Source organism: Nomia melanderi, chromosome 11 (genome assembly GCF_051020985.1).
Source record: "Nomia melanderi isolate GNS246 chromosome 11, iyNomMela1, whole genome shotgun sequence".
NCBI classification, from domain to species: Eukaryota; Metazoa; Arthropoda; class Insecta; order Hymenoptera; family Halictidae; genus Nomia; species Nomia melanderi.
In genome coordinates, this window is record NC_135009.1 from 16954415 (window position 1) to 16976413 (window position 21999).

Below are 21999 nucleotides of genomic sequence, written 5' to 3' on the forward strand. Positions count from 1 at the left end.
AGATATTTTCTTGATACATAACGTCGGTCGATTCTTCGTGACGAAAGCTTCGTGTATAGGCCAATCAAATGATAGACATTGAAATGAATTGATGAAGTTCAATGAGGACACAGTTAGGACATGTAACATGTGTAAAGTTTGCAGTTTATTCGATGAGGTGAAACTGTAGGCTACCGCAAAAAGCTTGATCTGTCCTCGAATTAATTAATGGAGGGGCAGTACCGAATAAATAAGTATCATTGGGCGAGTCTCGGGCAATTTCCTGCGCGGCAGGCGGAAGGTATCAAACAATAATTAAACAGTAGCAGCGACAAAAGTGCTCCAACGATACGACGGTCATATTTATATTTACGTTTATACGCTCGCGGTATGCGGTAACCGTGCAACATTCGATAGAAGAACGGCAATCGAGATCGATAATCATTTGCGCGTAACTTTTAGCTTAATAAGTTCCTCGATCGTGTGTTTTGCGAAAATCGGATACCGAGGTAAATTTCTTCGACCCGGTAATGAATTAATATCAATCGTAAACTGATTCAGCTCCGACTCATTTCAATATCCGGAAGTCCGCGAGGCTCGATGTAACCGGCGTTAAAGAGGAAAGTAAACTTCGCGATTAGCGTTCGCAGTCGAAGATGTAGGCGAGCCGAAGAAAAATCGACGATTTAAATGGAAAATCAAATAAATCGATGGAATATACTTCACGTATACGACGTGTATCTACCCGCAAGCAACAATCTTCATTATAATCGCAATATTCGGCGATTAAACAATCTAGTTAACGAACAACTCGTTCAAATCATCGGAAGACGCAACGGTTCAGGACAAATTATCGCGCAGAAGGCTCGAAGTTGGCGCACGTGCGAGTCCACGCCGAGCGGCCGCCATTACGGTCACCTACGAGGATGCTCCAGCCCATTGTCCGAATGGTCTACCTGCCGCGACTGACAACACGCTCGGAATTTGTTTTTCAAATCGCGGCCCCGGGATGTCCGTGGGCCAACCGCTTCCTATCGATCGTGAATATTCGATGGGAGTTTCCTAACGACGCCTCAAGGCCCTAGACGCACGACCCGGGGATTAACCCTTTGCGGACGAATGTCGACTCTGCCGAGATCAAACTCTCATGTTCGTAATACTAGATTGCGCAAACAGTTCAACTAAAACAGCAAAAGATCAGTGCATTCTTTCTTTTGTCTATTACCGAAGAATCCGATGTATAAGACTCCGCGGAAGGTTCTACTTTAAACAGTCTTCGTCCGCAGAGCGTTAAGCTACGACGCGAGGGGACGTTGCAGAAGCAAAAGCGATAACACCGTGGTATGTCGTTCACTTACCGGCTCCAATGTCCCGATGTCATTCTAAACCACTGCACCCAGGCGTCGCGAACACCGAACGGTCACTTAAGCGAGATTCACCGTCCAGCTCGAGCGAAAGCATGGACACACCGAACAATCCTCCCGGCGCACTTAATCAAACACAGAGTCCCGGAGTCCTCGGCGGTATCCAGATCGAATCGAGATCATTCGCGCTGCCAGCCAGTGCTGCGCGTCCTCGGAGCCTCTACAGCCTCTGCTCGCGGAAAAGGAAATCAACCGTTAAACATCGACGAGGAACCAATCTACCGGGCATAATGCTGCTACAAAGGTCTTAGACTACGCGACAATGCTACCTCCGCGGGAGCTAGACAATGGAGAGACCCCAGAACACTTAGCAGCCCGGTACCCCCAACGGATTTAGCTACCTGCTATTCACCGGCTGCCAGCTCCTCCTCGGGAAAGCTCTCCCGGCGAAGGGAAACTGGGAAGAGAATGCGCTATTGTGCGATGGAATTCGAACCTGCGGATCCGGAGTCGCGGTGAACCGGTCACGAGGCGGTCGCAGGGGACACTAATCGGCCGGCGGCAGGATCGTTGGCCGAGGCGGCTCGTTATCAGCGAGAGGGAAACCTGGAATAGTCCGGCCGCGGCGTGCGACAGCGTAACAACGACTGCGTGTACTCAGCACTCGTCGTGTTTCCAGGTGGTAGGAGGAACGGACAGGACACGGCACGCACACAGTCCGCGCGCCGGCCGGCGGAACGAGCGGGGAAACGAAAAGTCCCATAGGATACGCGGAGCCCCTCGCCTCCTGTGCACTGTGTACGCCTAGATAGTTATGAAGGCAGGTGCCGGGCGGACAGGTGAACGTGGCGGAACACAGGAAGTGCCGGAGACAGAGAGGCATTACGAAACCCGGGGAACCACGGGAAGAAAGGAGACGTCCGCCGGGAGGGGGACGGAGAGAGGAGAGGCGATGGGAAAGAAGGGAAGAACGCAGAACGCAGAACGCAGAACGCCGTGCGACTCTTTTTAGTCGCGTGCCCTCGGTCCCGCGAAATTAACCCTTGCCGACGATATTTCTGTTTACGAGTGCTCGCGGTCGTCGTCGCTTCTCGACGGGGCCTTGGCAACGTTGTTCGCGATGGAGAAGCTGAATGAGGAGCTAACCGTTTCAGTGGGTGTTCGGAGCTCGTTGCAGCCTGCGAATCGATTTCTCTTTTCGCGTAGGGAAATTGTAGATGATCGTTGGACGAGGTTCATAAGATATCTTGACACTAGATTCACGGACATTTATTCTGCTTTGCTCTATTCCTCTTGGAACACTACAATTGCATTAATTAGAAATAATGTTTGATATTTCGTTATTCAGATTGGGTTCTGAAATCCAGCGTTAATTCTGGAAACTAAGGTTTGACTTTCTTAGCAACGATTCGAGATTGATTTTAAGTCTGTACTGTAAGGCTTTCTTGTTTCTGTTGAACAGGTACTAGTTCGAGTCTCTCTTCAATGTAGGTTACCACCGAGATCCCAATTCGACGAGTTCATCGCGGCTTGCCCAAAGACCACCGAGCCTTCAGGATGGAAATACCCCACAGGCTACGGTATGTCGCTCGAACAATTCTGTTTACGCGTTACCTCCGCAGGATCGGAAACAGAAAGCCCCTACGCCCTGACCTTCCGTTCACGCCATAAACGGTGAACCGAACAGCGGCCGTAATTCGCGGAATTGCCAGGCCAGGTACGCGAGTCGCTTGATTAGCGACGAAACGAGTGGCCGTAGGTGACTGAGCACGCCACTACACTCGGCTCGGCTAATCCCTCTGCCCCCCGTGCTGCTGCCAAGCGTAAACGAAGGCTCGCGAACAATGCCGGTGCATAAATTATTCGGGACATAGTGGGAAATCTAGAATTCCAGCCACGAGCAATGATCAGGCGAGTTCATTTGTTACGCTGCCTCGCTGGAGCTTGCGCGAGCACTTTCGGGAAACCGGATGTCTTCGAGCTGAACTGCAACTTCTTCCATTACGCTTCCTTATGTCTCTCGGTTTTATGAACGTCGATCTCTAACGAACATTAGGGAAGCTCCGGAACTTCAGAAGAAACTAACGCAAGAAACAATCGATTGAAAGTAACAGGGTAACACTGGAACTACCGATTTAAACTGACTTACCAATTTCCATAAGCGTGCGTTTATCAAGACTTCAATTGAGTTACTTCAGTTTTGCTAATAATTTTTCGCAGAAGTACCTTCTCAGTAATTGTAAAAGAAATCAGAAATGTTATATTGACCCATCTGGTAGTTCCAGTGTTAAACCAAGCGTACAAAACCTACAGCTTCCAACGCCCATCGCACGCCAGTTCCAAGATCATTCATACTCGCGTCTTCGAAGCCCCTGAAACATCGGCTAAAGTCATTCCCACCGCAGCTATCGTCGCGAAAAAGAGGATCAGCTCTTTCCAGGGCCTAGCAGCATAGATCCCAGTCGCGAAAGAGCGTGGAGCGAGGCCTGGAATTCAAAGATGTCGCCCGGCGCGGCGTTATCAACCGGCCACCACCCTATCTCTCGTTCGCCAGAGGTGCGCGCGCGCTCGCGCGAGCGTGTGCACCGTCGAATAGGGCCGCGTTGTTATGCTACTTGCGAACAGGCTCGGTGTACAGGAATAGCCAGCCCCACCTTCGCGTCCCACGTGCGTGTATGCGGCTGGCTGTGTTTCCCGTGCGCAGGAGCGCAACACCATCCGACGAAGTCGTTGACTGGAAAACGACCTGGGGGGATAGGAAGACGAAGGAGGGGGAGGTGGGGGGAGGATAGAAGGAGGAAGAGGAGGGTGGCAGGGCACTCTGTACGCTCGTTTATTCGCACTTTTACCCGGTCCGCTCTTGAGCGCGGCCAGTTTGTTTATCGGGAGGCTTCTCGCGGCGAAAAGAGGATCCCTGGCACCCTGCGGGCTTTGCTATACTTCGCACCACCGGAAGTCTTGGCCGCTGGTTCCGACGCCCACCGGAACATACCGGATGTTTACGCGGGGAAACAGGTTCTTAACCCCTCGCGGACGAAGATTCTTTGGAATATAGAAAACTTCGTCGGCGGATGAAGTTAACCCTTATCGGACGCCAGCTTTTTGTAGATGATTGGCTGCAGTTGATTTCGGTAAATAAATGTTCGGTGAACGCAACTTTCAGTATTATCAGAATATTTTCGTTGGGAATTGTTTGTTATTGAAGGGGTATTACAAATATAGGAGTTTCAAATAATTATTTATGAGCTTTCAGATATTTGCAGAGAAGTACTGTCGTCACATGGAAGGTGACTTACGACCGGTAAGGGTTAAATTAAATATCTGTTATGGTAAATTCGATAAACATGATAATTACGCATAATCACCGGGGGGTTGAGTATAACCTCCGCTTTATCATATTGCCCGTAACATACCGATTGCTTAGGTAACTGGAAAAGAGAAACTACCGATCTCCTGCTCTTCTAGTAATTAACACGTTTCTGTAAAAATAGAAAATGTTCAGTTGCCGAATAGAAAATCCGCTCGGCGTTCGTCGAGCGGGTTCGTGCGAAAATCGGTGGGACTGAAACGGTTAAGAAACGGAGAGAGGAAACGACGGAGAGAGAAAGGGAGACCTATCAGCGAGTGCGAAAATAAGAGCACCCGTTAATGCCCGTTTATTTACGAAGTCGCTGTTAACGAGCCAACGTTTATCGGGGAAACCAGAAATTAAGCGATGCACGATCGGAGAGGATCCACTCGTGATCGTAATGTTACGTTTGAGTCTGCGTGACTTCCGGTGGAACCCGCCTTTCCTGTGCCCCCATCGACAGACCCAGGCGCTTTAAGGTTTCCTTCGGACGTTTCCTTCCCGCCGGGGGCACCTCGTTCGTGTGCGGTTGCAACATTATCTTTCGGAACCCGGTTCAGATGGCGGCGTAGCGCAGGTGAGCCGTTCAAGCAGGAAAACTCGGCACAGGAGTGTGCGTTCTCTGTAAACGATCTCGCACGACGGCTGAAGAAACACGAAGATTTATTCTTTACACTGTGAATTAGAAAGGAAAACGAAACGTACGAATCTCGTTACGATCTCGTTATTCTGTTTATTATTATTCATTATTCTCTTATATTCCCTATTTATTTCTAACCTTTTCACCCACCGATTTTTGGTTCACTGCTACTCCACCGACCCAACTTTCAATTTTCTAGAAAACGGATCGAATCTTCCCTGATCTTTCAAAAATATGAACATCTGAAGAATATCTATAAAAAATAGATGGTGTTCTTTTTCATATACTCTCACGCAATATGTCCTCTATACAGCACAATAACAAAGAGTCCTTAAAGCGTTTATTATAGAAGAAAAGTTCCAAGCACGATCGAGAACTTTCAAACAATGTATATAGTTTAACCGCTCCCGAACATCAATTTCATTTCCATAATCCCCGGACTGGAATCAAGTTGAACCGTTGTTGCGTTAAACTTGAATGCATTGATCCTCGCGTCGCGGAGTTGGTTACAATATAATCCAAGTGAAAAGTCCTCAGTCCTCCGAGCGACCCGCGGCGCGTTTTCTCACGAGCCTGCGTAGCCGACCGCTCGAAGAGGAGTTCGTCTCGTTATCATCGAGGGAAACCCTCGCAGCGTTCGAAATGACGGCAGACGTCTCGGCTTCTTCGTCCGGTCGCAATAAATGTTTCCGCACGGTGCGCGGTTCTCGATTACCTAAAGGACGCTCGTGAAAGGACACTCTGCCGTGCGCCGCGAGCTCGGAGTCGCGGGGATAATTAAAACGCTCTAGTAATCGTCGTAACAGCTCCTGCGAGGAGCTCGTTCTCTTCTTATTGGAGCGCCTTTCCTTCCGCGGAAGCCGATTTCTCTCGTTTCCTGTCGCGGACTGCGCTTCCTCCGTTGCGTCCAGCGGCCCTTCGTCTTCCGCCGTTTGTGCGGCGCGGCTCACTGGAAATCGCGAGGAAACTCGTTAACCGTTTCTACCCTTAACCCCTTGCCTCGCGATATCGAACATTTCTAATACGGTTTAACCCTTTGCACTCGAAAAAGCTTTTCACTAGAAACATTCGACACTTTCCTATGAGACGTATATGACATTATTTGGAACGAACTAACGAGAAAGCATACTTAAATTAAGAAACAAAGCTATCTTATAGAAATATTTCGAAACTTAATATTATATATAACACTTTGTAATTTTGCTGTATCGAATCAAATGGTGACTGAGAGTCACCTTTCGAGTGCAAAAGGTTAACAAACAAATGTCATTGAGTTGTGTTAAGTTCAATGCTATATTCTTAGTATTATAAATGAAACATATAATAATTCGATTATGAAAGTATTGATCGAACTCCCTGAGAATTAGCTTATTAATAAAAAGAAAGGATTCGCTTCGCGTGTTCGATCGGCCATTTTTACCGAGGATGACATCGTTTTCGACTAAGCCTGCCAGAAGGTTCTTTATTCTCTCTTTCTTGTCGCGCCACTGTCCGACGACGAAGTTCAAGGAGCTGCGTCGCAGCCTCTTCAGGTACTTCGAGCTGCGAGTGCTCTTTAATCTCCCCGGGTTGACGCCGATGTCGGACAGCTTCCGTTTCCAGGAATTCTTTTTCCCCTGCTTCTCCTCGAGCGTAACGCGATCGCTTCTCTTCTCGCTTTTCGACGGTCCGTGAACCCCGTTCGATCCACTTCCGGCCTCGTAGTTCCTCATCCGAGGTACCAGGCTGCGCAGCTTCGCGTGCAGGCCCTCGATCTCTTCTAGCTTCTCCAGGATGTCCTTCACATATTTCTCCGCCATGTGTGAGACGCGTAATGCGCTTCTCTGGTCCAAAAAATGTTCGTTAACCTACTGACCGCGTTTCGGTTATCGAAGAAAAAACAGACGACCGGCACGGAACTCTGAAGTTGCTATCGCCGATGTCGCGATGCGACCGTCTCGTTTGGACCAACGAAAATGTGAACCTCTCGGTTCGCTCGGATTGCGGAACATTCAAATTTCACTTGGAACACAGAGCCATAGGAGAGAATGGCGTCGCTGTTAGATTTCGCTTTCGCAAGGATTTAAATAGAGGAAACCGTTTCTTCGCGAGCTGTAGATGTAAGGACCGAGATCCAGATACCAGCGAAAGTTTAACGCGTTCGCTGCCATATGAATTTTCAGCGTTCCATGCATTACTTACTCTTCCGTAACAGTCCGACGAATCCTATTTGTATTTGCTATTCGTTCCGCTTTACGTTAAGGCGTATTTAAGATGCGACGGGGAGACTCGCGTCGCTGATTCCAAAGCTTCCTTTACGAGTGCACTCGTGATTGGCAGCGAATGGGTCGAACCATATTTCGGAACGCGTGACACGTGAATTATGGTGATCCACAGATATACGATGCCGTCGAAAAAAGGGCACCAAGAGAAATGTCGGTCCGCGAGAAGGAGGCGAGACCGGGCCGCTGTTCCTGCCGCGCCCGTGACGAAGCAGCGAGCCTGAACGACATCGCGAAAATCATCGCCGCGTTAAACCATAAAATTCTGGGCTTACGAAACGAGGTTAACGCGTTCAAAAATGTCGGCGACGAAAAGAAATCGCTGGTGGGGAAGAACGCGCGCGGTCACCTGCTCGCTGGCTGTTACGAAACAGAATCCGGTGCACAACCGATCGTTTCGGGAACAGCTGTGACCCACGTGGTTCCCTTTCGAAGTAATTCCATGGTCAATTATAAATTGCAGCGAGAACGAACCGACGACGTTGGCATCTTAGCCGGCATCCTCGAAAATCGGATAAACGACAGCACGTACCGTGATCTAATTAGCGAAGAGTTACAGAAAATCGGCAAGATCTCGCGAGCAACGCAGTGCGATCTCACGATGGGACGCAGGATTCGAGATGTCTTTAATTGTTTTAAAATTGCGTCTATAATCGAGGAGAATAAATTTTGGAAACGAGGCAAAGAGGTGGGATGCAGGAAGAGGAGTAATCGTGTGTCCTTTGATCCTGAGGAGGAAATGTTCGGAAGCGTGGAACAGGATTCCGAGGACGATGAAAGTCTTCGGATGGATTTTCAGGAAGATTTGGATGGGACGATTGATTGGACGTTAGAGTCGGTTAAAATTGAGCAGAAGAAAGGGAGGTTGACGCGGCTGAGAGGGATGCAAGAGAATAAAATTGACATTGATCTGAATAAGGGTAGAACCACCCTGCGGAAGGACGATGAGGGTGGAGATTCGGATTTTGAGTACTCGGTAACGGGTAGAATGAGCGGGGGAGCAGAGTTCCGCGGGAATCGTTTAATTTCGGACTTCGGAGAGAAAATTCAGAAGATTTGTTTATACAAAACCGTGAAGTTCGACGCGAAGAACGTGAGACGACGATTGGACGCCTGTATAGCCGAGTTGAATGGAATAATTGACGATATTATTCTGATTTTTCCGGACCGGAATGCTTCTACCATTTAAAGAATTCATAATAAAAGAAAATGGCGTCGAGGGAAGATATTCTTTGGTTTTAACGACTAGCTGGAGTTAAACGCTGAGACAAATAGCTGGGAAATTAACTGCACCATTTCTCTCGTTTTCCAATTGTTCTGTAAAATGTCTAGATTTGTGTTCAATGAAATTTATCAAGGGGTTGTATTGTTTTTTTTTTTTTTTACTAAGACATTAGGGAATTTCGTTACATCGTGAAAGTGGATGTAGTCGCGGGTGAATGTAACAGCGACTATGTTCATCAAGAAAAGTGCATATGTTGTCATACGCTGCAATCGAGTGAAAACGAGTTAATTTCGGTGCATGTCAAGATGCATGAGCGATTATTGTTTACCGAGGCCTACGGTAACGAGAGGACAAAATTTTTCGTCAAGTCGAGAGGTAGATGAATATTTAACTACTAAATTCCACGTAGAAGAGAACGTACCTAACCTATTTTTACTCTGCAGACGAGCAATTGATCACCGAACTGTCATCGGACACAACCAGGACAAAGTCCTTTTATTCTGGTATTCTATCGATTGCGAAGGAAGTATTTTTACCTGAAGGATATCCTGACAGCGTACACCCCGATTATACGTCGTACCAAATATGGGACACTGTACAGGTTAGTGTATAATAACAAATTTCATTGCTACTCAATAAAAATGCTCTTTTCGAAGCTAGTGATCATATAAATATTTCATTACTTTGTACGAAATCTGTTGTTAATAGTTCTTTCATTAAGATCACTTGTGCATTGATTGTGTTAACGTTACTTTAAGTCGTGTTATGATATGTATTTGTTGCTGTATCGTAATGTTTCATTCTCCAGGCATTTGCAAGTACCATAGTCGGTACTCTGACAACACATTCCATTATGCAAGGTGTAGGTGTAGGTGAAGCTGCGGCAACACCACTGGCTGCAGCAGTCACGTGGATATTGAAAGATGGGACTGGAATGGTCGGTCGTATTGTATTTGCATGGTGGAATGGGTAATTGATGTCATTTATAAGGGATTATTTAGTCTCCACATTAGAACATATATCGTTTTTTATTCATTAGGACAGACTTAGATGGACAATGTAAAAAATGGAGACTTTTTGCAGACATTCTTTGTGATCTAGCAATGGGGATAGAATTGCTCTTACCTTATTATTCCTCTTACTCTCTTGGAATATTGTGCATTTCAACAGCTATGAAATCAATTGTTGGTGTTGCTGGTGGAGCAACCAGAGCAGTAATCACACAGCATCAGGTATAGAAACCTGAAAATAAGTAGATTTCATTTATTATTTACAGATCATCTTTGTGTATTCAGAATGCTTATTTTTACTGTAGGCATTACAGAATAATTTCGCAGATGTCTCGGCCAAAGATGGTAGTCAAGAGACATGTGTAAATTTAGTAGCATCGTTTCTGGGAATTCTGATACTTTCTGTTTTTCATGGTAGCAGGTAAGTGTGCAGTTGGACATATTATTTTATTACCTTCATAAGTATCGTTTGTGATCTTATGATGAATATATCGATAATATTGTGATATACCTATTCTATATATAATCCGCATGTAGATACATAATGGAACTCTATCTCTTTCTGGTGGTAGTACATCTATATGCAAATTACTCGGCTGTGAAATCTCTGCGTTTGAATTCTTTGAACGAAGATCGTGCCGCGTTAATAATCAAAAGTTATATAACTAATGAAATCATTCCTGGCCCTGAAGAAGTTAATAAAAATGAATCAGTGCTATTGCTCTCAAAACCTAGTAAGCTTCATTGATTTTAGTATTATGTCTTAAATGAATGAGTTGCCTCTGTACATTATTCTTTTGCAGCAAAGAGTATATGTGGGTTTAATATAAAAATGGGTGCCTCCCTTGCCACTCTTATAAAGAAAAATATTATTTCTACGAGTGACATTGATCTGTCGTTAAAACTATTTTTAGATAGAAAATATTTGATTTCCATTGATATAGAGAGTAGGACTATTTTTGTATCATTTAAAAAGGACGCGCTACCCTCGGATGTTTTGGAAGCGTATTTGCACGCCTACCTTTGTGGTTTGTGCATCTGCATGTTTCTCAAAGTGCCACTTGTAAGCCATATACAATTACTTATTTCTAATCCCACGTGTACTTATGTATTTAAAAGTATTATACATTTCAAGGATCTCTTTTTAAAACCGGAAGTAAGCGATTTATCGTACCCTTTATTGCGCCTTTACGTGTTTAGTAAGAAATACTCTATTTCAAATAATGGCGCGCAGTCTTCAAAAGCGATAGAAAGCATTTACGTTACTAATTTACTGATTTCTGGCGAATATAAAGCATTTATTAGCGGTCTTGAAAGTAAAGGTAAGTTTACTCAAATAGAGAATAAAAATTTCGTATATTCTTTTCTTTTTTTTTTTTATTAATGGATGTTTCTTTTAGGATGGGTTACGGAAACTAATTTGTTACCGGTAGCGGCATGGAGATTTTTATAAAGATTGTAAAATGATAAAAGAAAAGCGAAGTATGGCAGCAAGCATTTAAATATCATTGCTCCTTTCACGACATTATTTACCTCGATAAAATTTTATAACTGTTGATAATTTATGTAATTTTATTTGCATATCTTGTACCTATCTATTGGCGATGAGATAAAATTATTCATAAATATTTTCTTACAAATTTTTATCACAGGTAATTATAGCATGGTAAAACTGATATGGAAACCAGTTTATTTCCAATAATTTATAAAAATATAACACGCTTTTAACCTGTACAAAATTTCTCTGTTGAACTAAGACTCTTGCTCTTGCTTAGGACCAGTTTGTGATAAATGTTTCACTATGTCCACCCAGTCCCATCCTCGTGGTCTTTCTCCCTTTCCGTCTGCTTTATTCCACTGTCTACGCTTCTGGGCTTTACTCAGGTGTTCCTTCTTGGGTTTCTTAGTTGTCTCTTCAGTCTTCGAATAATTCACATTTGTAATCATTTACGTACATTAATTATACTTAAGCTAGAGGAAAATCATCATTTACCTGTTGTTTATCCTCTGTTATTTTAAGCTGGCTAGTTTGAGAGTTGAGATCAATGATAGATTCTGGTTGTGCGGAAATCAGTTCAAGATAATGCTCTTGAACAGATTGGAATAATGTGTATGTCATGGCACTTCCAAGCCACTGATTAGCTTCTGCTTCCACGTGTTTCAGCACATTATCCTTCACTTCTTGTACACTGTATTCCAATCATTCACCTTTAATAAAAGCAACAGGATGCAAGAATAGTCGAAGAACAACATAGCTGGACTTACATATGTTTGTTGTAAAAAGTGTTCATATTAATGGTAGGTTTCTCCGAAGGATATGTTGGACCCCACGTGATCTCCAATAGAAATGATTTAGCATCGTTGTCTTCTCCAAACTGTACATACAATTAATGTTATTTTCCCGTCGTGTGCCAATTGAAGTGTCATAGAGTGCCAATAAATTCGAGTTACGTTTAAACGGGCTTGACATTGATCCATTGTAAAACAAAGGTGATGGCAATAAAGATAAAGGTGCAGTTGATAAATTGTACGGTCTTGAAGATTTTAATTCTTGTTTCATTTGAAAATATATAACAAAAATCATTAACGTTATTTCGGAGTACCGACCTTGTATTGAAATGTAGTAGGTGTCAGCTGTTTAAAAGCCGCGTCTCCATCGTATATCGACAGCAATACTTCTCTTTCCTCCTCTTGAAGTTCGGCATCGCTCATTTCCTTTCTTCAACGTGAAATTTTGAATGTCTAATTTTTTTTATACGCGCACCGTTCATGCGTTCCGTGGAGGTTAAGAAAATAGGTGTACGCAGCTGTTAGGTCGATCGTGCTGCCCCGCTCAATTTCATTCGCGCCATATTTGAAATTTTGAAAATCGCAACGGTTAAATCTCAAAATAAAAAAACCCCACAATTCAACAGAAAATAAAACGTTCCAATATCAGTCAGAACAATCTTTCCATATTTCACTTCCATTTCACAAAAACCGTATCCTTCAACAGCACATCAGATGATAAAGAAGCTAACAATTCTATCAACAGAACGTTAACGGTCATTACACCCAACTACCCACCAGGTGGCGCCACATTTCAGTTACGTAAGTTTCGCATCAATACGAACTGAGAAGTTAAAGTGGAAGGACGTAATTGCCAGGATGAATGAACCTTATGAGTGTCTAATTAATCACACTCCCAAGAAACGAATCTCAGAACTCAAAGATGGAGCCGGGAAACAACGAAATTTCGACAGAAAAGTACAGGGAAGAGGATAAGGTATCGAGAAGTGATCAGTAACTTATCATTGGCAGAGGTACAGGCATTTCCCGCGTTATCAGCGTGCCGCACTAGGAAACGTGTAGACTTGTACGGTTGGCCGTATGCCATCGCGGTGAATACCGGCCGATGTTACACCGTGTTCCAGAGAGAAATGAAGTGAAAAGCGGACAGCATGACTCGGTGGAAGTGGAAAACTCGGGGGAGTAGAAGGAGGAAAAAAAGGAGGGCCGGAGAGTACATACTAGCCCGAGTAGCGAGCCACGGATTAATGCGAGTTTCCACTCCGCGTGGCCCAGCCCGGCATTTACATGAACATCAGTTCCTGACCCCGTTCGCCCTGTTCCGTTTAAATTTCTCTCATCGCAGTACGGCGTATCGGGAATCGAAGAATACACCAGCTGTAACGACGCATCATCGACTTCCTGTCCGTGGAATTTTTCATTCTCGTTTCGCGCGATGCGCCATCGTTGCAGGGTTATATTGCCGGTAATTTTTTCCACCCTTTCGAATTCTCGACGCTAAACCATCTCGCGGGTCTCGATATCGACCGCCATGATGGAAGTTCGTGACGATTAGAAGAAAAATTTCGATTAATTAATTTGTTTGGAACACATAAACTCGGGGTTTCCTTAATTAAAATTGTCTATTTTATTGTTGAAAATGAATGCTGTATTTATTGTGTACGTATAATATTATTTATAGGTGAACAAGGATTTTAGCCATTTTAGTCGTGCAATTCGTAACGGAATTACTCAATCAAGACTCTTCGGAATGCATACATTTTAGCGTGTAGTTCGCGTTAAACGATCTAATTGATACAAATTTCCATGGTTCGTGTATTTCACGAAATCATTGTCATAGTTAATAGCGCCGCGCACTGTACTAAAACGCCGTTTAAATTTGTTTTCAGCGAGCAAATAGCGGGCAATAATGGGATACAAAGACCGCAGCTGTTCAGCGCGGAAGAGTGATAAAATCAATATTTATTGGTAATCCATTCAAGGATTTATGTAGCCGAACATGAAAACGTACCACTAAATCCCGCGGTTCCACGGCCGGTGAATCACTTTACGAGGAAGCATTACGTAAGCTCCGAATCTAAATTTTAATTGCCGCCCGATAAATCGATCGCGGGTCGCCGTCTAAATATAGACCCGCCGAAAAAAATGCTGCTCCTTTTTCCAGCGGAAGCCCGCGCCGACAAAGGGACGGCTGTACGCGGACAGGCAGGCGGTTCGTTTGAAAGAAAAATTAGCGCACGAAGCTTGTGCGTGCACGGTGGCGATGAATAATGGGCGCAAACCGGAACACTTGGACGTCGTGCGGGCCGGATTCGTAGAAGAGGATCGGCGGACCGCGCGAAATACAGGTGCGTACGTACACGCGATATAATCCGCCGGGAATTTCAGGGAATCGCCGGCGTATTCGGCGAAGCCGTGTTTTGCGGTGCACGGCGGCGCAGAGGGTTGGCGTGACTTACGCTCGCCACGTGTCCGCGAGCACGTTTGCGAAACCGGCGGCCCGATCCTCGGGGCTCGTTTGTGCCGGCCGATCGGCCATCGATCTGCTTAAGTAACAGACCGTAGATCTCTCGTTATCGCCCACTGAGTTCCCGGTAAAACCGAGTCACTCGCGGTGACTGCGGAAAGATGGGACGGGGACGAAGGACACGTTACGATCGGACTTTCTTCCGAGAACAGTCTTTCTTTTCTTTTTTTCTTTCAGGGGCTCATCGTAATTGTCACTCGCTCACCGAGCGATCCGGGATGCGAATCGTACGAGTCGATTCGTAGCAGAGGGCTCGGCACTGCGGAGAAACGAACTGAAACCGTGAGAATACGTGTCGCTTAACCCCTTGGCTGCTGTTGGCGCTCGAAGAGAAAAATTGTCGATGTACGGTTGCCGCTCATAGGTCGTGGAATGTTATAATTGCAGTAGAAGTCGATTGGATATGAGGTAAGTGAACTATAATATATCTTTATGGTTTTACTATCGACAATTTGGAAGAAAAGCAAAATTTTCTGCTTTAAGCGGAATCATTTGAAGATAATGCATCGATAGTAAATTTATCACGAGTCTCACTCGTCATTGTATGGTTAATTTAGTAAGATTCAGTGTTTCGATGCACTTTCTTAGAAACACGCGAAATTCTGCTGTAGCCGAGGGGTTAAGCAGAAGTAGCTTAAGCCCGTAGTAATAGGGTAGTCTAAGGTCGGAGCTTAAAGACGCTGGTTCATTTGATTATTATCGGCGTAAAAGCTCGAATCACCTCACCCAGTATACGCGGTTGTAATGAGCCAGCCCCCTGTCGAGATAGAGACAATAATAATAACAAGAGCAAAGCAAAATGAGGGAGGCGCCGCGGTGTCGCCGCGAGTGCATCGATCACAAAGAATCGCCTAGGTGCCCGTGATTCAGAGTAGCGACTGCCTCCCTCGGCTTGTAAGTGGCTCTACGTGGCCGGCCCTCTCTCTAGTTCGAGCCCGACGATCTCATGAAACATGGATCGAGAGTCGCCCTCGAAGAAGCCGCGGGAAAGAAGCCGGCCGCCTGCCGTGCGCTCGCCGATCATCACCGATAGTGATGGGACCAATACCCTCGCGCACGGCCCCGATATCTCAGCCGGACACGGACTGCTTCCTCGTCGCCAGGGGTCCGCCACGATTCGAGTCTCCGCCGAAATCGACGCCCGACCGCTCGATTCTGCAGCCCGGCGGCGCGTCGTTCGGGGATTCCGGCGCGATTGCCGGCAGCAGCCAGCTCCAAGGGGCGCGCGGATTATCGTCGGTGGGGCCTGAAGCGCGAACAGAGATTCGAAGTCACGGAAACCGTGCGGAAATCGGAATTACGCTGGAGGAACGGGGAATTACGGCGAACGGACGCGGAGACGCGCGAAAATGGAGATATGGAGATTCACCGGGAATTGAGGGGAACGCGTGGAAACGCGCGGAGAAATACCGAGGCGGATGAAAAATGGGCAGACGTTCGAGCCGGGGGAACAACGGGGGAATGGAAATTTAGAAATCTGACCGGTCGGAGGTGTTCGGTAATAGGAAAATGTAGAGTAGCCGCATAAGTGTACGAACTGCTGAGGCTATGGAAATGGGAGCCGGAAGGCGCAAGACGCGCGAGACACGTTTCGCGAATATGCAAATCGCCGGGGCGACGTTTCGGATTAGCGTCTGGACAGGTGGATCGTCGATGGATTTTTTGAAGAACCGGCTGTTGAGGTGTTGGATGACTCCGCGATCGGTCCCATCACTAATCACCGTAGCGACCACGCGCGGCTAGGCTCCCCTCGACCGGCATCGGTGCTCGACCGCGCAAGAAAAGCTTCCTGGCGCTGTCCGATTCACGGAAATTAGTGCCACCGCGATGCTTCGCCTGAACATTACTCCGAGCGCCGATATGCATTATGCAAAACCGGCAACTACCGCGTCGTAATTGTATCGTTTTGATAAGTAAGCTCGCGCGAGAACTACGCTGGCGTTCTGCCCCTCGCTCCGGCCAGCCTCCCCGACCCCCTCGTTTCCAGCGTTTCTTCTTTTCTTGCGAGATTACCCTCTAAGCGACTGCCCGTAATTGTACTGGGTGATACAGAAACGTTTGTCGGCGAGCGAACGAGACCGTTCCCGCGGCTCGACCGTCCGAATTAACCGGGGACCAAAATGGCGGCCACTCGTTTCGCTCGTCCCACTTTTAACGAGCTCGGAAAAATTGCTTTCGGCTCGGGGACTCCGATTTCGCAGATTATATCCCGACGTGCCGCGGGTGAACCGATACAGGACAGCTTTCTATCGTATTAAAAATGCCGGTGCCCAGAAATTTATGAAAGTTTACAATTTCCGTGCGCTTCTTCGATCGCTGGGAACGGCGTCCGCGTTTCCCTCGGATCGGCTGGCCTCGCTTTAATTTCGCCGGACGACTTAAATTCGATTAACGGTACCGCGGGCGAACCTCGTTAGTAATGTTTGCGAACGCGCGAAGTCTCATTGAATCCGTAACACCGGCCATTGTAACGGCCGTGACGAATTTTACGAGCGGCTGGCGTGCACCGTATGCCGGCCGGTGCATTAGAATGGACTCGTGTAAAAGGCTTAACCGGATTTATTAACGGGAACGTATAAACACCGGTAATCGTCGTTGTGGATACGCGTGCACCCACTGTTCGCGGCGAGCACGTTTATGAACAAACGATGGAAGATTATTGTAAACTGGCCGCGATTATATCGTCGCATTAGTCTTCTACCGAATTACCGGACCGCGTTCGATACGCTCAGTCGCTTATCCTCCATAATAGGATAGTAGGATTTTTCATCCGTACCTTCGAACCGCGTTCCTCGAAGCGCTTCAACTATCAGATTCATTCCTGCCTCGATTAACAATTGAAAAGCATCGAAGTTTCCTCCAGTTAACCCTTCGCGGACGAATGTCGATACTTCGAGATGGAATGTCCACACTTGCAAGACTAACTCGCAAACGAATGATTTAATTACTCGAACAGCAAGAGATCAACGCGTAGTGTCCTTTTCTTCCATCGTTCGAGCAATTGATACATAATTTAACTTCATCCACCGAAGGTTTCCTATATCTCGAAGAATGTCCCTCCGTAAACAGTGAACTGCTCCATGAAAAATTAATTTGAACCGTTCGGATCCTCGTCGGACCGCGGTTTACAGTCTCGTAGTCCAGCAGTGAACAGTACGGTTCGCATAATTTCCAGTTGGTCGCCGAAGCCGAGGTTCGTTCCGCTCGCAGTTGGCCACTGGAGTATTCCTCCGGTTCCAGCCGAAGGAGGCCGCGGCCTCGGCCCTGCCAATCGCCATTAAGGTCTCCTCGGATCTCCAACTTTCATCGAGTGGCCCGTGTCCCGGGTCTTTCTGTATCTAATTTCTTAATGTGCGGCTTCCTCCTTCGATCAGTCTTCGGCGGTTACGCGCGCGTCCGTCCCAGCTTTCAGTGTAATTACGTTCGGGCAAGAAACCGGGACGCGACGCGGTTTGCGCGCGTCCCGCCGCCGCCGCCGCCGCCGCCGCGAACATTTTTATCGTTCCGCGCGGAATCGGGCCGCGGTTTTTCGGATTTCGCTGCATCCGTCATCCGAACCGGCGTCGTTTCTTCTTTGTTGTAATTACGGGGTCGCGTATTTCATCCCGCAATATCGCCGCGCGAACGTCTCCCCCGGACCCGGCCTGGATCTCTGGCCTAAAACATCCAGCGCCCGCTTCTTCAAACAGCATCGTCCGCCTCTAATTGCGGGCCGCATATTTCATCCGCGGACAAATATTTTCCCCGACCGCCCGGCAAGATGCATTTCGTAAAACATTTCCCGTTTTGCGCTTTGAACCCGGGGACTCCCGCTCGCCGAGGAGCGGCTCCTCTTCCGTGATTGCGCGTCCGCCCGCGCCGAATAATCCTGACAAATATTCCCCCCGGAAACGCGGCCCTTAAAACGTCCCGTGTTTACGCCGCGTCCCTTTCCGCCCGTCGTTTTTCGGATCGCGGAATTGCGATGCATCGCGTCGGGGGACAACGTTGGTCTCGATCATTTTCATACGTCGACTGCGGAGTAATGTACTTGCTTTACTACTTGATTAATGGAATAGATGCCTTAAGTTTGACACGGGTTGATTGGAAATGTAATCTAGTTGATGACTATCTTCAAGATTTATCTACAAGTTTCAATCCCTTGCAATACTATCTAAAATTATTCGAGTTTTCCAATGAAAAGACCTCCACATTCACCTCGATTACAAAGTTACGTCACTCGAAGTACTCCCGACAGGAAGACAGCGCACCTTCGACGAACTGGTAAAGAGGCTTAGAGTCGAGGAAACGCGACATTCTCGGAAATCGGCGAGGGATCCGAAAGTTTTGGCGGAACGCTACCTCCGGGGAGTCGACGGATCGCCTCCGTTTGCAAAGAATATCTGACAATCGCCGGTTGGTAGGGGCTAAGCGCAGCGCGCGCGGCCATTCGAAAGAAAAAGGGAGAAATTGATCCGGCGTGCACGGCGGACGGTTGGCTCGTTACAAAATACTCGATACTCACGGGAGGTCGGCTTTCGTTCGAAACGGCTCTATCTTCATGCGAAACCAGAGAGCCGGGTGGCTACGCGGCCATAAATGGGTGATGTACGACGTAACGATCTCTTCACTCTCTCGTCCCGACATCACAATTAGCCATCTACGTAGACACGGCTACGAACCGACAAACCGAACGAACAAACTGTCGCCGCTCGGGCACCGGCACACCGAGGAATTGCGTTCGTTCAATTAACGACAGACTCGATTAACTGTATCCCGCGCGTCCCCCTCTCCGTCGGCCGACAGCGCGCTGGCCAGCGCGAATATAAATTAGCGACTTCAATCGATTGTTTGCGTCGTGTCCCGGCGAGATCCGGCAAGTGTCGCGGACCACGGATCGGGGAAATCGCGCGGAACGAGAGTCCTGCCGCTGAACGCGAGTTGTTTCAATGATTTCCCACTCGCCGACTCGCAGATCGCCGGATAAAACGTCGCTGAACTAGCCTCTCCCTCGGTTTTTAGAATTTCGAAGTGGATTTCGATACGCGCGGGCATCTTTCATCCATAAAATGGAACTTAATTAGGTAATCGTCGAAGTGGATGATCGCAGGATTCGCCGTGATATTTCTATCTTAAGAGTGGATGAAGGGTTGGAGTGATTTAACGCTTTCAGGGCGAATGTCGGCATCTTGGGAGTTTTATATCCACCGAGCCACCAACGTGTAACTGAATTATTCAGATAACAGAAGATCGATGATTAGTTTAACACTGAAACTACCGGACGAGTCAAATTGATCCACTTCAGAATTTTTATTTCGTGTTCTTGCCAGTGATCTGTTTTCTCTTCCAAGACTCTTCGAATCTCAAGAAACGTATTGTTGTAATTTTTGTAGAAAATTGAGAGTAAGGCTCTTTACTATCAGCACATTGGCAATTCTTCTGGGAGAAACCTGGGAGGTTTACGAAGATAATTTTCGATTACCATACGAATAACAGGGATCCCGTTTTTCCAATCGCGCGTTAACTGTTTCTCCTAAAGATCCACGGGAAAGGGTAGAGCCGCTATTCGAACTTCGCTCGATTTACGAACGCTGCTCCCTTTGACGCTGCACTTCCCGCAGGACAATCGCATTGAAAATCGCTGCCCACCGCTAAAAAGCCGGCGAAATATCAAAAGTGCAGCACCGAAAGCGCCGCAGCGTTACTCGAAATTTCAGCCCGTGCAATAGCGTTTTATTCGCCCCTGCACTCTTTTTTTTTTCTATTCCCGCCACCATATTGTTCGCGCGCGTGTATTCGTTTTTTTTTCCGTTGGCTCGGTTACAAATATCCAAATCCGATTTAAAGGCTCGATCGAAAAATCATCACCGCGCGAGCCGATGAAAATTCAATGTTGCCGAGTGTCTTCCCCAATCGTGGAATACGTTAAACGATCGAAATGCGAGGATTAAATTTCCGGGCAATTATTATTCTCGCGGTATTTCTCGTTGTATACTTTCGAAGATTCTTAACGACGACAATCTGTGTTGCATCGAGTGAAATACTCTGAAATGACATCGAACAATCAATACAGACGAGTCAAATTGACACATTGATGTCTTCTTTCCGCAATTATTAAACAGATAACAAATGTTTCTCCGAGAATTTATTAAAGAAATCAATTCAGCCATACGCAAACTGAATTGATCAACGAAAGTCTCAGAGTTTCTACAGAAAAATTTCAACAGCTCGATGTAACTGGTAGTTCCAGCGTTAAATTTCGTTTGAAAACGAAACGTACACCTCGAAACTTAGTATCCTTCCGCGCGAAACGCGATTCGTTAAAATCCGCAACCGACGGATCCGAGCTCGCGCAGGACACGCGAAATATGGATCTATCCGATTCGCGTAAGGTCGCTCCGTTCGATTTTTTCAATTTGTTCGGTGTCAGGCGGCGGTGCGCCGCGGCGCACGAATTCGACGAACAAAACGATCGAGATTATTCGATTTTCTCCTGCCGGTGGAAACAAGAGCAAAGCCAACAGTAATTGACCCTTTACGCTGGGAATGGCGTAACACGAGGACAGAACGATCGGCCCCGATCGGAAGGGAAGATCGATCGGGTCGGTAAATAATTCAATCTTCGAGCCACTCAGCCGATTCGTAGAACCGTGTAAAAACTTGTCCGCGGGTAGTTTCCGTCTTGGCGGTCGGCTTGTCGGTAATAAAACGAGAAAAAAACGGACAGCGCTCGGAAGGGGGAGGTGAAAAAAGGCTCCCGGCCGGGGAGGAAAAAGGAAAGGGGAGGCTGAAAACCCTCGGACCGGCTCGCGACCCGGAAAAACCGGCGGCGGTCGCGTGTTGCGCGCGATGTCGTTTGCGACCGGGAAAGGGAAAACAAAAGAGCAAAGGAGCCGCGGCGGACAAATGTGACGCTGATAGTTACACGGAACGGGCAATAAAGCGGGGCCGGGTACGGAAAAGCGTGCCGTGGACAAGTCTATCGATCCGATCCCGGCCGACGACGAATCCGGAGGCAGCACGGTGCTCTTTGGATCAGTGGTTCCCAAACTTTCCTGGCCAGCCAGCCGTTTTCGAGGAGAATTATTCCAAGGGGAAGGTTCGAACCTACTTATTTCACTCACTCGTTTCATAGAACGGTTAACCCTTTGCGCAAGAATGTTTAATAAAACTACCGAGGGATTAAATTGACTTTTTCAAATTCCTCTGTGGAAACTCTGAGTGTGCCTATTGGGATTTGAATTGATTTGCAATTTGGTTTGAGTGTAATGAGATTCCTTGATATTTTAGAGACATGTGTTGGGTTTTTAATAGTTGTAAGAATAAAGAATTAGGAGAGGGTTGTTCGGAGGCGTTTGGTAGTTTTGCTGACGTAT

At 46.8% G+C, this 21999-nt stretch overlaps 6 protein-coding genes across 10 annotated transcripts in view; 3 read left to right on the top strand and 3 right to left on the bottom strand.

Moving 5' to 3' along the window:
* Positions 1 to 10050, bottom strand: part of Traf4 (TNF receptor associated factor 4) — a 47679-nt gene extending 37629 nt beyond the window's left edge. Inside the window, exons 1-2 of one of the 4 annotated variants that reach the window (XM_031993873.2) lie at positions 9944 to 10050; positions 1338 to 1572 (exon numbers count right to left, since the gene is read on the bottom strand). The gene's annotated coding sequence lies outside the window, so the exon portion shown is untranslated. Of the gene's footprint in view, positions 1 to 1337; positions 1573 to 1744; positions 2204 to 2957; positions 3387 to 9943 lie in introns of those variants that run through there. The other 3 variants (XM_076371897.1, XM_031993871.2, XM_031993870.2) reach the window with 3 other exon arrangements.
* On the top strand, positions 2827 to 8798 carry LOC116434922 (uncharacterized). The gene is made up of 2 exons (XM_076371905.1): positions 2827 to 2923; positions 8057 to 8798. The coding sequence occupies exon 2, from the start codon at positions 8195 to 8197 to the stop codon at positions 8780 to 8782; it is 588 nt and encodes a 195-aa protein (XP_076228020.1). The 5' UTR covers positions 2827 to 2923; positions 8057 to 8194; the 3' UTR covers positions 8783 to 8798.
* On the bottom strand, positions 5126 to 7779 carry LOC116434923 (uncharacterized). Its single transcript, XM_076371904.1, has 3 exons — positions 7514 to 7779; positions 6753 to 7155; positions 5126 to 6281 (listed from the first exon to the last, which is right to left on the bottom strand). The coding sequence occupies exons 2-3, from the start codon at positions 7129 to 7131 to the stop codon at positions 5866 to 5868; spliced, it is 795 nt and encodes a 264-aa protein (XP_076228019.1). The 5' UTR covers positions 7132 to 7155; positions 7514 to 7779; the 3' UTR covers positions 5126 to 5865.
* On the top strand, positions 8981 to 11504 carry LOC116434904 (RUS family member 1). Its single transcript, XM_076371896.1, has 9 exons — positions 8981 to 9193; positions 9262 to 9419; positions 9627 to 9787; positions 9858 to 10050; positions 10134 to 10249; positions 10366 to 10562; positions 10632 to 10891; positions 10964 to 11150; positions 11229 to 11504. Exons 1-9 carry the CDS (start codon positions 9124 to 9126, stop codon positions 11279 to 11281), a joined length of 1395 nt encoding a protein of 464 aa, XP_076228011.1. The 5' UTR covers positions 8981 to 9123; the 3' UTR covers positions 11282 to 11504.
* On the bottom strand, positions 9916 to 12767 carry LOC116434924 (RWD domain-containing protein 4). 2 transcript variants are annotated; one of them, XM_031993877.2, is made up of 5 exons: positions 12436 to 12767; positions 12094 to 12203; positions 11822 to 12017; positions 11558 to 11748; positions 9916 to 10060 (listed from the first exon to the last, which is right to left on the bottom strand). In XM_031993877.2, the coding sequence occupies exons 1-4, from the start codon at positions 12538 to 12540 to the stop codon at positions 11581 to 11583; spliced, it is 579 nt and encodes a 192-aa protein (XP_031849737.1). In that variant the 5' UTR covers positions 12541 to 12767; the 3' UTR covers positions 9916 to 10060; positions 11558 to 11580. The 2 variants fall into 2 exon arrangements, with proteins under 2 accessions (XP_031849737.1, XP_031849736.1); XM_031993876.2 differs by lacking the exon at positions 9916 to 10060 and having other exon boundaries at positions 11502 to 11748; positions 12436 to 12766.
* Positions 12768 to 14852: 2085 nt separating this feature from the next.
* LOC116434905 (uncharacterized) overlaps positions 14853 to 21999 on the top strand; it is a 75864-nt gene continuing 68717 nt past the window's right edge. Inside the window, exon 1 of the mRNA XM_076371919.1 lies at positions 14853 to 15052. The gene's annotated coding sequence lies outside the window, so the exon portion shown is untranslated. The remainder of the gene's footprint in view (positions 15053 to 21999) is intronic.